The 15,596-nt window shown below is 34.9% G+C and overlaps 1 protein-coding gene across 44 annotated transcripts in view; it reads left to right on the top strand.

Annotated features, from left to right (window-relative positions):
• NRXN1 (neurexin 1) overlaps positions 1 to 15,596 on the top strand; it is a 1,110,734-nt gene that overhangs the window by 499,147 nt on the left and 595,991 nt on the right. For 28 of the 44 annotated variants that reach the window (XM_072741157.1, XM_072741194.1, XM_072741181.1 and 25 more), the window contains 2 exons: positions 3,066 to 3,269; positions 5,867 to 5,893. In XM_072741157.1, coding sequence (XP_072597258.1) covers positions 3,066 to 3,269; positions 5,867 to 5,893 — 231 coding nt within the window. The remainder of the gene's footprint in view (positions 1 to 3,065; positions 3,270 to 5,866; positions 5,894 to 15,596) is intronic. The other 16 variants (XM_025992633.2, XM_025992632.2, XM_072741184.1 and 13 more) reach the window with 1 other exon arrangement.

Genomic DNA, 15,596 nt, shown 5'->3' with positions numbered 1-15,596 from the left:
CTAGACTTACAGACTAAATACATAGAAGAAGACTAACAACATTTTAATTCTTTTATCAATGTGATACCAAAGAACTGAGCAATTGATAATGACTCTTAAATGTTTATTTAGGTTTTTGTTGCTCTTTAGATATGGACAATAATTGGCTATAGTTTAAGCAAAGAAACAGTAAAGATGAAGTTTCCTTTAAGCTTGTACAAGAAACACGTTTTTTCCAGAGTTTGTCATAGCTTTACAATCATGTTTTAATTATTTTTAATTAATTAATTAATGTATTTATTTGAGAGAGTGTGTGTATAGGGTGCAGGAGAGGCAGAGAAAGAGAAAGAAAAAGAGAATCTCGAGCAGACTCCCAGCTGACTTTGGAACCCAATGTGGGGCTCTGTCACACAACCCTGAGATCATGACCTGAGCCCAAATCAAGAGCCAGATGCTTAACTGACTGAGCCACCCTGGCACCCCTTAATTATTTTTTTAAGTAAACTACTACTAGCTTTTCTTTTAGGATACTTCTTATCTAATAACAAAAATATGTGGTATAATAGAACCACTATATTTTAAAGAATAGTATTTTATTTTCTCAGAGTCAGGTGAGTGCCTAGCCGCAGGAATTGTATTTAATAAATGGACCTGTTTCCTAGTCTGTTGTCTATGCCACAGTATGCCCTTCAAAGTAGACTTCAGCAAATATTTTGTTCACATAAATTACCAAAATTAGATTCCACTTAAAATAGGCAGAGTAAAAACTTTATTTTTTAATAATATATTTCTTATTGGTGTTCAATTTGCCAACATACAGAATAACACCCAGTGCTCATCCTGTCCAGTGCCCCCCTCAGTGCCCGTCACCCATTCACCCCCCCTCCCCCCCGCCCTCCTCCCCTTCCACCACCTGTAGTTCATTTCCCAGAGTTAGGAGTCTTCATGTTCTGTCTCCCTTTCTGATATTTCCCACACATTTCTTCTCCCTTCCCTTCTATTCCCTTTCACTATTATTTATATTCCCCAAATGAGTGAGACCATATAATGTTTGTCCTTCTCCGATTGACTTATTTCAAGAGTAAAAACTTTAGTGAGCATTTATGTGAGCTTGATATCCAACTTAAATAAGCTCTTTCATATATCTTGTGTATCGAATGCAATCATTAATTCAATTAAGTACTTACTGAGGCTCTCCTGTGTGCCTGGCCCTTTTCAGGAAAGGGCACTCAGCTGCTGCTAGAGCAGTGTATAGGAGAGCCTAACCTCTGCCCTTACAACACTTATATTCTAAAGGGTGAAAGAAGTAACAGTATAGAAACGAATAAGAGGGACGCCTGAGTGGCTCAGCAGTTGGGAGCAGAGTCAGAGATACTTTAGCAGTAGGGTAAGATGCGATTAATTCAGGAAATGGATTGGAATTAGAGACTACAAGACTTGTAGACTTGAACATAGATTGGGCATCACAGAGAGGTTAAGAGAAAAATCAGAAAAGCTAAATTCTAAACAATGGGATTATGCCATTTACTAAGATAGAGAACATTGGTGAAGGAGCATGTTGAGTTGGTTCATGTGGAGGGTGCCTATAGTATTCAAATTGGAAATGTTTAGTGGGCAGTGGATGAAGAAGCTCAGGAGAGAAGTCAGAGCTGTTAATAAATATTAGGGGGAGTTGACCAAGATCCTTTAAGTCAAGAGGTAGGCAGAAGAGAAGAGCACCAAGAAGGGAATGAATCTCCATCCTTTATCGGTTCTGGATGTGCATTCAGTCCCAAGATGACAACAACTAACAAAATCTATCAGAAGCAGCATTAGACTCTCTTGACTTTTTGAAAGATAAACTTGCAAAACCACAACTCCAGAATATAGTCCTAATAATAAGCAGCTGTATCAGTAAAGGTAATAATCATTGTGCCATGTAAATAGCCAAGATAATGAGAATTCCCTAGTTTACTTTAATTCCAGGTAGTTTTTCTTTTATTAAACGGTATTCTGAGTTGTCAGAACCAATGAGAAAGCAGAATTACTCATACTTGTTTTGCAGTGTTCCAACACCATATGGTGTTTAACATTAAAGGTATTCTTTCTTAAGGCACTTTGTGATCAACCGTTTCTGCTGTCCTCCTCTTTATGTGTTTAACACAGTATTAAGCAACTGCTGTCTTCCAGCAGTCCACTTTAGCTCAGTAGCACACACCCACACAAGCAGACCCACCCCCAAGCTTATTCAGTATTACCAAAGTACATAATTATTGACTTCTTGGTGAAAGCTTAATAGTTTTAGAATGCCAGGGTAGTGCTTACAGAAGATGTTCTCAGTTACCCTTTACCTGTAAATAAAGCTTAAAATAAAGTTTCAGTTTGAGACTTTGTAAAAAATTAATTACGTTGTTAAACAAAGTGACTCAGAAGGAGCATCACCTGTTGTTGGGACATACTATTTTTTCTTCTCTTTTTGAACACTTTTGGTAAAACATGGACCTTTCGTCTACGCTTAAGTCATTTCTTTTTCTGTTTTTGATCCTATTAAGGCAGAAATTATGGAAGGACATAATGATAGCCACTTCTCTTAGAATCACCGACTTTTAGGGTAGGCAACGGCCTTAAACAAACTCTACTATTACCTCCTCATTTTGTTGCTGAAAGATTTGGAGCTAATTTTGCAGAGCTCGTCAGTGGCCTAGCCATATATATACATGCATTAAGTAACTGCTAGTGCTTCAAACCAGGCTCATATTGCATCTGCACACAAATAAATATGAGCTCTGCCTTTGGGAAGGGAGACATATACATAAACATTGATAATCCAGCATGATTAATGCTATTAGATGAAAGGCTCTGTGACCAAAAAGGAAGTAGCACCATCTCTGTGTCTGTATTTTAGCAGATACTTCACAGTTCTCTTCACTTTGACTTCTCTTTCAGGCTTAAAAAAAAAAAAAAAAAAAGCTCATTTCTGAGGAAGATGAGTTGTGTGTGTAAAGTTGTGTCCTACCTGGAAGCTATTAATAGGTCACACTTTTCCTTTTCAAAGTATAAAGGCACCAAACTGACCGAGAACTTTTATCTTCATTTCCCATCTGTAGAGGCCACGGTTCTGAGCTACGATGGGAGCATGTTTATGAAAATCCAGCTCCCAGTGGTGATGCATACAGAGGCGGAGGATGTGTCCTTACGGTTCCGATCCCAGCGTGCATATGGCATTCTCATGGCAACCACCTCTAGAGATTCCGCAGACACCCTCCGCCTGGAGCTGGATGCAGGCCGTGTGAAACTGACGGTCAATCTAGGTAACAACTCGCCTTCCCCCATAAAACTAATATTTTTCACTTTTTGTTCAGTTTTGCCTGCAAACATTTATCGAGTAGCTTGTTTTGCCATGGAAAGTTAAAACACTTAATGGTCTCATTTTCATCATTTAAATTAATTTAGGTTTTGGGGGCATCTTCTTATTGTTTCATTTTGACATAATTTACCATTTTGTGATTTCTACCACTGAGGATTCTTAAAAGGGAAGCCATATATATCAGTGAGGTTAATTTGAAAGTATAAATTATTAGGCTTGAAGAGGCCTCAAAGAATTTCCATTGTTATATTTACTAATATTTGGATTCGCTATAGAGGATACCCTTTCAGATAAATAAAAATCCATCTAGTTTTACTTAGATGACATATGCACGAATATCAAATTTCTACTTTGTGATGTAGATCAAGAGTTGCTTTTACTCTGCTCCCTGGGCTTCTCCTTTGACTAGTCACCTTTGTGGTACCACATCTTTTCTGTTTGGAAATACTGTGTGGTGATATTTTGCTATCAAACAGCAATCCACAACCCTTCAATGCCCAAAGACTGCGGCCCGTAGCAAACAGCCATGAGAACACTAAAACACAGGCTCTTCTACAGAGAAATAATGCTTTCCTGCTTAATTGTAGCATTAGGGAAGAGTGACTACAGTAAAACCTCAATAAGCTGTATGAAATACGGGGGAAGGCTAGGCTGAATTAAGAAAGAGTCTGAATTGTAGACTTTAAAAAAACTACCCAGCTTTGTTTTCAATTACATTCAAAAACATGAATTGATAGCTAGAAAGGCTTATGAAGGAAAGGTCCTACCAGGCTGATTTTGATGGGTGGATAAGAATTATCGGCAATTAGGACGTTGTTTCTAATACAAGTTGCACCATCATTGTACAGTGATGTACCGCAATTCAGTTTTCTTCCTGAAGTTGATCTTCTCACAACCTGTTTGTTTAATTTTTCTCAGGCAATCTCTGTTCATAAAGAATTATAAATATTCTCTGCCCAATAAGTTTCATTATTATCATTAGCTCCAAGAGGAGTACAAATTAATGAGGTTTTACTGTATTTCCTGAAAGTGCTAAACACACACACACACACACACACACACACACACATACACACAAATAAATAAATGGAGAAAGAAAAATAAAATTTGAAACATAGGTTTACAAAAAGTGTAGTAAAACGTGATGGAAGTAAAGCATTTGTGGAAACTCTACCTACGTTTTCAAATTGTGCTGGGCAGAATGGTAGCTCATAAAATATAAGATTATTTCAGGGATAGCTTGTTGCATACAATTACATTCAATTAATATTAGTTAAATTAATAAGGGTGTTTTTTAAAGATCGCTGAAGGACACGCTGCACGGTCATTTACTGTTCTGTTAGAGTTCCCTCTAGTGACAATGAGAGGTTACTACAACAAATCAAAGGGAATTGCCTAATTGCAGTGAAGGGGCTGCTCACCAAAGTGGAAACTCATGGAAATTTTCCAACAGCAAAGCATTCTGTGGAAAGAGCTGTGTAGGTGCTGGTCCTTGGCTGTTTGCAACCACTTTTCTGATGCGGTTGACGACACATGACAAACTCAGCTATATGGAAACAGAATCTAGGTTTATATTTTTCATGTTCCCCAAAGGCATTAAATATCACAACTAAAACCAACGAGTATTTATCTATACACAACCATAAGACATCCCCCAGCAGTCCTTTAAAGATAACCCTTATAATCACAGTCTGTGTTATTCAGATCAGACATTCTGTTCGTAGAGGATCTGTGTGTATATAAGAAGCAAGTGGAAGAAAAGGAAAGTCAATACCAGCGTTAACCATGACACTTACTACATAGAGATAACATTGTTAGCTCCTGAGAGACACAGGCGTGGGTGCTCTGAAGAATGACACTACTCCTTAGCCACTGGAGGCTTCTAAAGGAAAACACAATTGTTTCTTCCTTCCTCCAATTAATGCAAGACATAGAATCCAGGCAATATTTGGCCATTACCTTTTTTTTTTTTTTTTTTTTTTTTTTTTGCCTAAGCAAATGATAATAATAACAGAAATAAAATACATTAGGGTGAGATTAGAATAATTGCAACCTTTTCTCCATTCGACCACCACAATTCTCAAGAGTCCTTTGGCCTTTGTGGGATATTAGACTTTGAAGGTCCAAGATGTCTGAGCCTAGCTGGGCTTGCACTGTACCCCATTGTGACGGAGCACTTTTTAATTATGCTGAAAACAATGATATGTTCTTTCACAGATGGGGAGAAAGTCGCAGCCAGTCTAAGCCAAACATCTTTGACAGTTAACAACTCTTTATTTCACTTAGATTTGTCACCATGTAGCTTTGTTTGAATTGGCCATTTAAAAAAAAAAAAAAAGAAAAACCTTCTATTGTTGTTTCCAATGTACAGTTCTATAACAATGAATCTGGGTTCTAGAAGTCTGTAAAGAATAAATGATATGGAGTGGCCATATTTGCATGTGTCTGTCCCCGGAAGGGTGGACTGTGATTTTATTGGATGTCTGCAGCTATTACCTTGAAGGATAAATTTTCATTTTTCATCTATTCTTCCCCATCTAGATTGTATCAGGATTAACTGTAATTCCAGTAAGTGCCTATTCAAAATTCTTAAAATGTTATTCCTCCATTATGATGTAAGCTAGTCCAGAACAAAATGAGAGCAGGAGAAAGACGTTTATAAAAATCATGAATTCACTTTTGAAGTATACCAGTCCATCATCTGGGTTGTAAAAATTCATTTTGAAATCAGTCCAGCTGAAGACTTTTCTGCTGTGGTTCCTACGTCGAGGTGGGAAAAGAGATGGCAAATATTTTACAGCAGACGGTGCACATGCCTCTATAGACCTGTGAATAAGGCAAGTGACATTTGTGTTTTGCCTGATTCTTGGACTCCAGTGGCTCTCTTCATCACCAAATTAGGAGAGAAAAATGTTGTGGGTTGTATTTCCTTCACTTTCTGTTTTTATCTCTTAACTCAAAATATAGGGAAAAAATTGGATTCCTTTCATTTTGAGAGCTACTATTAAATTCTTCTAAATTCAACTTAGAAAAATTTATTTTTCAACATTATATATATGTGTGTATAAAGAAAATTACTTGTCTTAAGATTTTTTCTGTTCATTAAGAGTATTGATATGATGAATTTTTACATCCTCATCACATATCTGCAAAAATAATCAAACCCCTTCAAATCTGTGATATGCATGCCAAATGATGAGTCAGAAAAGATGCATGGACTGAGTTTTATTTGACTATGGACTAGAGAACCTATAAGGCTATGAGGACTGTGATTTTATTTTGAGTTGTAGCATTACCTTAAGAGTAAATTTATTTTATTTCTTAACATAAATGTTTAGGTTTTTTTTTTCCTTTCCAGTTTTGCTGACCACATTAAGGAATCTCCTCCAATGATACCAAAGTTGTTAGCTATTTAAATAAAATGGTTCTAACAAGATTCTAACCTCTCATTGTATAGTCAGTGAGAACAAACTTTTTCTATATCCTTGGAAAGTGCTGAATGTGAGTTGATGAAGTCTACTCCCAAAACCATTGCTGTGTTTGCAAATAGCAATGTCATCCTTTGAGGAACAAAATGGTGGTCTTAAATGTACAAAGCAATGAGCTTTAATGAAATGCATACTATTTTGAACACCATGCTTCTTATAACTCAGATTTGTCTTCAAGCATTTTAATATTCATTTTAAAGTAATATAAATGTGAATCTCTTTCAATCATAGCCATAAAAAGGTAACTGAATCATGACCTATGAAAAGTTAAATTGATAATCTATCATACAAGGCATTAAACAACATTTCAAACAAAACAGTTCCTGAGATAATCTCTCAAAGCTCTCACACAAATGACTTTTTCACATTTACATCATTTCCTCTCAGACCCCATCCCACACTTCCTGACAAGGAGCACAACTTTTGCCAGTCTCACACCATGGCCCAATTTGCTTTCAGCTCTGGGGCACTGATCCAGGCAAAGTGGCAATCACAAAATACTTTTCCAAAGCTAGATTTGTGCCTTAATATAGTTATAGATGTTCTTGATACATCTTAAGTCTTAGAAAATAATGTGATTAAAATATTCCTTTCTATCCTCCTGTCTTATGTACTCTTATTTATTTATATTAAGCATACAATAGAGCATGGATTTTTAATTTTAAAAAATGTAACTATTTAAACTCCAGTATTTGGAATTCTAGTATGGGAATTAACAAAATCGAGTGTGATTATGTGTTTTCTAGCTATACAGATTATTTTTTTAAATATGTATTTATAGTCTAATTACCCTTGTTAGACAGTTTTCTTCATTTGGCTTATATTACAAGATTCTAACATTAAGCACAGTGTTTTTTTTCTCTGGATATTCCACAGAATAATACCTTTGAGGACAAAGGTTTTTGCTGGTTAGTGATTTTTTTTCCCTTTTTAAGGAGTATGCGTTACATGTAAATTACTTGAATTAAATGAATGATTGTGAGCTTTCAGTGCACACCTCGGACAGGACTGCAAATGCCTTAACTTGACAGCAGTCACTGGAAAGAACATTCGATGAGCAGGTAACACTTTCATTTTCTTTTATTTGGGGAATAGTGGGCAGATGTGGCAAGAACCCCACGTTCCGTCAAGAATTCATGCTATTATTACTCAACTTTAGAAGAAGGAGGAATTTACATATCAAATAATGCAAATCTAACTCAGTGATTAAATAAGCAGAGTGCATTTCCTACCCTATAAAAATATAAATTAAAATATCTGTATCTCAGTATAACTTGTAGTTTGAGATACTGATTTATTATTACATTATCCACTGTGAACTTTAAGTTTGTCTGAAACCGAGATGAATGTACATTTATTAAATCACAGCCATCTATCATCTACTACCATCTCTAAAAATTGTATCATACCTAAGATATTAACGGTATTATGAAATTAATAAGACATACCTCGTGTGATAACTTTAAGTAAATTTCCAAGGCAAATATACAAACTATAACATAAAGAATTATCTTACATTGAGAATTAATATTAAACTCTAAATTATTAAGGTTCGATGGAAACATTTTCAAACTTCTCTACACTTACTCAGAATTGTTCTGCTGTTTCCTTTGGTGGCTCCATCCTTCTTCACCCCTCCAACCCCCACTCCAGCATAGAGCAGATATTACTTGATAAGGAAAAGAAAATATATATGGTACCAGACTGTTCGATCTTGTCCCCTGAAGAATAGATAGTAGGTAAAGAGGAAAGAAGATCTAGCTGCATATATTCAGACGCATGAGATTATATGAGATGGCAGGTGCATTTCTTTATCAGCCATTTCTAGATCAGTAGTTTAGATGCAGCAATACAGTCTTTGGTGGACAGGTCAGGGCACACCCTTTTGTTCAGGTTCTTTGGAGAAAGGGCAGATTTGAATCCCAGAGACCATCTCTGGCAGATTCTTTGTTGCCATCATTTTTCCCCCTCATAGGAAAAGCTGTCAAGAACCTTTAAATGGAAAGAGAGCCTGTTTTCGTTTCAAAATCAAAAGTTTATTTTCATATGTGGAGAGGGTACTTTTTAAAAAAGAACCACCTCTATGAATAGTGGTCATATCAGTGTCAAAAGTACACTTTGATCTTTCAGATTACAATGGAGGGTCTCTGCACACAGTCCCAGAGCGATCTCGGCTCTCTGACATCCACTATCTTATTTCATTGCTAAAATATGTTTGTTATCTGCAACTTGGAATTAAATTAAGGTCAGTTTGTGCAGATTCATGGCCTGGAAGGTGAGCACAGAAGTGTGTTATCTCCCACTCTCCATTCTCTTCTACCCATGATAAAAATAAAGGAATAGTCAGATTACTTGTGCCTTCTCAATCAACTGCAATTTTGAAAGCAACAGTCTGCCATTATAAAATAATTGTGTCTGGAAGTTACTTCAAGAACCACCATCCTTTAAAGCATATCATTTCTTCTCTGGATAGTATATCAGAAACGTAGATGAGAAAAGATTCTAAAGTCACATTCTAACATAAAGAGAAAAACATATATTTGAATTAGTGCAAAAAAGGGCAAGTTGTAGGTTATTTTACAAAAAATAAGTATTGTAGAAAAATACACTAGTATAAAGTAATCACGAACAAATTATTACTGAGAAAATCCAAATCAGACTGAGCAGTACTTTTCTAACACATCAATTATTTGCATGAAAAGGCATGTTTGACAGCCTCTTCCTTAGGTTCACATTAATGGACTTAATGCATCTTTTAAAAACTATAAAGATTGCAAAGGAAATTTTCTAATCCTTATGAAATTATCTCAAACTCATTATTAGTTGGATCTCTACAGGCCATCATTTTTATTATGTATTCTCTTTGCCAAAGTACATAGCCTAATATCTTGGTTCACTCTAGGATAGAGCTGCCAAGACAGTCTCAATGTTAAATTTGGTGTCCAGTAGTTCCCTACAGTACTCCCAAACTCATTAGGCTATGTGTTTCTCTCTATTTTTTTTTCTAAAAACTTGGATTTATAGTGATATGTTGCATCTTTAAAGATCCCAAATTTTATTATTTCTTTTTCTTGTAACCTTAATAATCATTAATGCTATAATCCTTAACAGTTTAAATACGTTGAAAATCTGAAAACTAATCTTGTTCCTATCAACTATAGATGAATCCTAATTGTCCTGTTAGTAGCTAAATAAATATGTAGTGGTGCAAAGAGACTTCTGTGCTTATGTTTTTGTTAACATTTCTTTCTTCCCTTTCTTTTATATGCTGTTTGTTTTTATCTTTTCAAATTAATAACATAATTACAGAACGTCCTTCTTGCCCTCAGTAAGTCTTGGGGCCACCTCTGCATCCATATAAAAAACTGATTTTAGTATAAACTCATGATCTCTGATGTTTGTTCTGCTTGTTGGCATTATTTTTGTTTCTTTATGCCTTGTATATGTGTTTCTTCTCCTACCAACCTTACTCTTCTTCTCCACTTCCAATATTGTTTTGTCCTGTTTTGTTTCCTCTTGTCTTACAAGAATAAAAATTACCTGGGTTGACAGAATATTTTAGTAGGCAGACCCTCCAACTATTTTTGGCTTCTCATAGGAAATGGTTTATCTAATGTAAAGACAACAAAATTGCAGATTACAATAATGTGAACAAAATGTCAAGGGTTGAAGTTCAACCCCTTTTATTTTCAGTTCATTGTCTAAAGTATCAGAAAGAAATAAAATGTGAGGCAAAGTACTTAACCTCACTTTGTACTTGAACAGAGTGAAGAAACACTCCCAAGTAGTATGTTATTGGAAAATGTACTGTGATGGATGTCTGGAGTGGATAGTACGATCTTTATATTATCACTTTATTACCAGAATGAAAAGATCAACTGGATATTAGTTATCACCCATTTTTTTTAATGTAGTAAAAATGGAAAGCAATAAAAGAATGCAAAATGTCAACCAGTGGCACTTAAGCCTTATTAGATTGCTTTGATCAGGCTGCTGTTTGGCAGGCTCCTTAAAAGGATATAAGGAAATTTCTGAGGGCCAGCTCTTGTTAACCTGAAGCAAATGTTCAATTCAGTGAGTAAAAAACTGACAACTGAAAAAGGGAATCATCTAGCTTTCTCTCCCACACAACAGTCACCTGATGTGTAGAATTGTGTTAGTCATTGCATCTCATCATTAATGCTCTTCATCTGTGTAAGATAAGGAGCTGCTCAAGGAATAAGGGAAGATGACTATATAAATACAAATGTAGGAGTTTTGTTTGTTTTTTTAGTTACTGTCATTTTTGTTTGTTCTTAAAGCTGAAAGTAGATACAAAGGAAAGGAGAATAAGAGACAGTTTATATGTGATTATTTTTAGCAAGAATCTAATGGAAATAAAATATTGAGACTATAGATTTTTGGTTAAAAAACATATAGCTAAAGCAAGCAAAGGGAATTGGCACATGACAATGAGTCTTTAGGAAAATAAGAAAATTAGAATGAAATTCAAGGGACATTTGGATTATCCACCTTTTACACTTATGAGAATTATAAAGAAGAGTACAACTTTTCCTTGGGCATTTAAATGGCTACGTAGATTGGGCATATCTTAGTAGGAGGGCCTGAAAAAGTAGAAGACTTGGGTCCATTTTCATGAACAATTAATCTCATTGCTTATATACAACTACAAAATGCTGCATGTTTTAAAAGCCTGCTCTTGAAATCAGGCTCAATTATTGATTGCTGAAGCATTTTCTTCTTGCAGTTGCAAAAGGCTGTACTCAAAGTGATGCAAAATTCCAGATTAGTGTGGATTTAATTCATCAAATTATTTTTCATTGTTGATACTTGGCATTTTAAAAACGGCCTAGGTAGATATTGTCAGAAAGGCCTGGAAAGCTTCAGAAGTTTCAGAAAGTTTCTGACTTGATATTCCCTTGGTTTCTGTGAAAAGCAATATTTTTTAATACAACCAAATATCACCAAACATGAGACCATAGCCTGTTAGTCAGATGATTTTGTTTGTTGCATGATTAGAACGAGGTGATTTCTAAATATCCACCAATTCCTTCATAGTTTTGAATTCCTTTTTTCTTTTTTGTGTATTTATTTATGTATTTCTTTTGGTAGGGATGTAGCATTTCAATATTTATCATTGACCCAGAAGATCAAGGATAGAAATGAATCAGATATTTTTTGCTATTAAGACCTTTTTTCTTTTAGTTTATTTTATTGTGAGCTGCATGATTCAAATTTCACTCATGTTAAAGAAAACAATAATGATTTTCTGTATTTGAAGCATTTGGTATTTTTTTACTTATATGCTGTGATTCAGGTTTGAGAGTTAATTCCTAAAAAATCAAAAAGACTAAAAAGAACTCAGTGACTTCTATTTAAAGCAATCTGCAATTTTTAGGACAGCCTTAATGTTCAATGATGATCAAAAGTGTCATGCCGTGGCACTCATTTTACTTTTTACTAGTAAAGAAAAATATAGATTAGAAAACTTTCTACAAGTTTTAGGGGGAGGAAAGGAAAAATAAAATACATCAAAGACAAGGAGACAAACCATAAGAAACTCTTAACTATAGGAAATAAATTTAGGGTTGCTGGAGGGAAGGTGGATGGGACAATGAGGTAACTGGGTGATGGGCATTAAGGAGGCACTTGATGTAATGAGCACTGGTTATTGTTTGCAAATGATGCATCACTTAATTCTACCTCTGAAACTAATAATACAGTATATATGAATTAACTTAAAACAAAAAGAAAAACAAAATTCTACCAGTTTTGTATTCCTAATTTTACTCAAAAGAAAAGCACTAACAATTTACACCCTGTTAATTATCAGAGAATATGAAAAAAAATATTATGATCATGGATTTCAATTCCATATATAGTCACTAGAAAGGAATTATGCATCTGCTACCTGCTGAAGTAGATGCATATCTCAATAGATGATACGATACCTTTGTTTTTTTCTGTTTGTTTTTTAAAGATTTTTTAATTTATTCATTCATGATAGACATAGAGAGAGAGAGAGTGAGAGGCAGAGACACAGGCAGAGGGAGAAGCAGGCTCCATGCTGGGAGCCCAACGCGGGACTCCAGGATGGCGCCCTGGGCCAAAGGCAGGCACCAAACCGCTGAGCCACCCAGGGATCCCCATGATACCTTTGTTTACTTAATTATGGGTCAGATATAATTAATATAAGCATTCCAGCTTAGCTTCCATTTATGAGTATACATATTCTTAAACACCATGGTTTCAAACATAGAATATCCATTTTTTTAAGATCTTGGAGAACTTTGATGATTTTTAAAAGTTGTAGTCTTGAAAAATAAGTGTTTTGTTATTTGATTAATTAGAAATATTTTACTATTTTATGGAATTGGCAGTGTTTTCTGAGAAAACAGCTTAGTTATTTGAAGATGTTTTTGCAGAATTTGAAAATGTTGATTTTTTTTTAATTGGGACAAATTGCAAAAAAAAAAAAGTAAATTTCCTAGCCTGAGTTTCAAAGAAATGCTAGAGTTTACATTTAGTAAGTTAGTTTTCCTAAAGATTATGGTACACCATATAAACAATAACCAAAATGTAAAATATATTATTTTACATTGATGTCTATACACTCAATAATTTGATTTTAGCCTAGAATTTTAGAATTTTTTATTACAATGAAAACTAATGAATTTAGTTCCCACTAACTCAGAAGTTATGTTCATTCAAATATTCTTTAAATTATTTCACTATATACAAAAAAATGTTAAGCCATTGGAAACTTTTACTAGATAATAAAAGTCTTTCTAATCCACTAAAGAGAATACACTTTTTTAAAAAATTGAAAAAAAATTAAAAATATTTTAAAGATTTTTAAATTGATTATAATTGACACACAATGTTACATTAGTTTCAGATGCACAGAATAGTGATTCAACAAGTTTATACTTTATGCTATGCTCACACAAGTGTAGCTACCATCTGTCACCCTAGTAGGCTATTACAACATCATTGACTATATTCCTTACGCTGTGCCTTTTATTCTCCTGACTTTTTCATTCCAAACTGGAAGCCAGTTTTTTCCCACTCCCCTTCACCATTTTGCCCATCCCCTCACCTCCCTCTCCTCTGGAAACCATCAGTTTGTTCTCTGTATTTATAGATCTAATTCTGCTTTGTGTGTGTGTGTGTGTGTGTGTGTGTGTTTCAGATTCCACATATAAGTGAGATCATATGGTATTTGACTTTCTCTGTCTGACTTATTTCACTTAGCATAATATCCTCTCTAGATCCATCCATGTTGTCACAAGTGGCATGATACTTTTTTATTGCTACATAACATGCCTATATATGTATACATGTCACACACACACACACACACACACACACACACACACACACACACCCTACATCTTCTTCATCCATTCATCTATGAATGGACTGGGTTGTTTCCATATCTTGGCTATTGTAAACAATGCTGCATTGAACATGTGGGTGCATATATCTTTTCAAGTTAGTGGGTTTTTTTTTTTCCTTTGGCTAAATACCCCGTAATGGAATTATTGGATCATATGGCATCTCTATTTTTAATTATTTGAGGAAATTCTATACTGTTTTCCACAATGACTGCATGAATTTACATTCCCACCAACAGTGCACAGGTGTTCATTTTTCTCCACGTCTTCACCAACAGTTGTTATTTCTTGTCTTTTTGAGTTTAGCTAAGAAAATACACTTTTGAATGCTTGGTAAGAATTTGTTTAGCTTTGTTCACTGTTCTTATCTAAATAATTCCTAAAGATTGTTACTAGTCAATTGTTTAAAATAATAATATTGTTTCTACAATATTTTATGTTAATTTATATTGTACCTCTGTTTTTTGGTTTTGTTTTGGGTTTTTTTTTTGTTTTGTTTTTTTTTTTAAGTATTTAAGGATTTTTTTTAGTATTTAAGAAATAGACATATATTTAGGTTATATTGATGGAGGTTTATTATATGAACACACTAAGAGTAGATATAGATAGTAAATAATTCCAGTCACAATATGACAAGTTTTGGGGAGATTAGAATGGGACCCAAGAACTGAAAGATTGTTCAACACACAGTGTGGCTCCAATGGCCCAGGTATTTTGCCATCCTTTCATCTGCTGTCACTTAAGGCTCCCTTCTCCATGTTGTGCCACTATGGTAACTTCATTATCCTCTGTCTTTTCTTCTGGTGCACTTGCTACTCCTCTCCTCTATACCGATTTGCTTCAGTTCAGTTATAGCTTCTAATCTATTCCTGTTGTCTGCTTATTCATGGTATCTCCTCTCCTGCCTCATGGTTTTGGTTCTCTGCCTTTTCCTGAGCATTTCCTTTGGCTTTTTGTTGGTCTTTCACCAACTGTTGTCTCTAATGGGTTATGTAATCAGACTCCCCTAGAAAGAGAATGTAGTGGATTCATTATTTATTGTTTTGCTATTGAGCAGAACTTTCAAATAATGTCATCTCATAAACTACTGACCAGATTTTAGTCTGGGGGCAGATACCAATGGGTAATCCAGTCAGCTATCATCAGAGCAGGGGCCCACATAATATACTCTCCTCAGAGGAATGTAGGAACAGCAGGTTTTCCACACAAGCATCTTTTCTCTAGGGTATCTGATTAAAAATGTTTGTACCCTCTCCATAAAATACCCATGAGGATTACAATTTCTTCAACGGATAACTGGCTAACATATGGTACATAAATCAAGTGGGGAAGGCTCTTGAAATTGGGGTGGGGAAGAATGAATGAGGCCATCAAGGAATTTGAAGG

Source organism: Vulpes vulpes, chromosome 16 (genome assembly GCF_048418805.1).
Source record: "Vulpes vulpes isolate BD-2025 chromosome 16, VulVul3, whole genome shotgun sequence".
Lineage (NCBI taxonomy): Eukaryota > Metazoa > Chordata > Mammalia > Carnivora > Canidae > Vulpes > Vulpes vulpes.
Note: the sequence above shows the minus strand (reverse complement) of the source record. Positions and strands in the feature narration are given on the sequence as shown.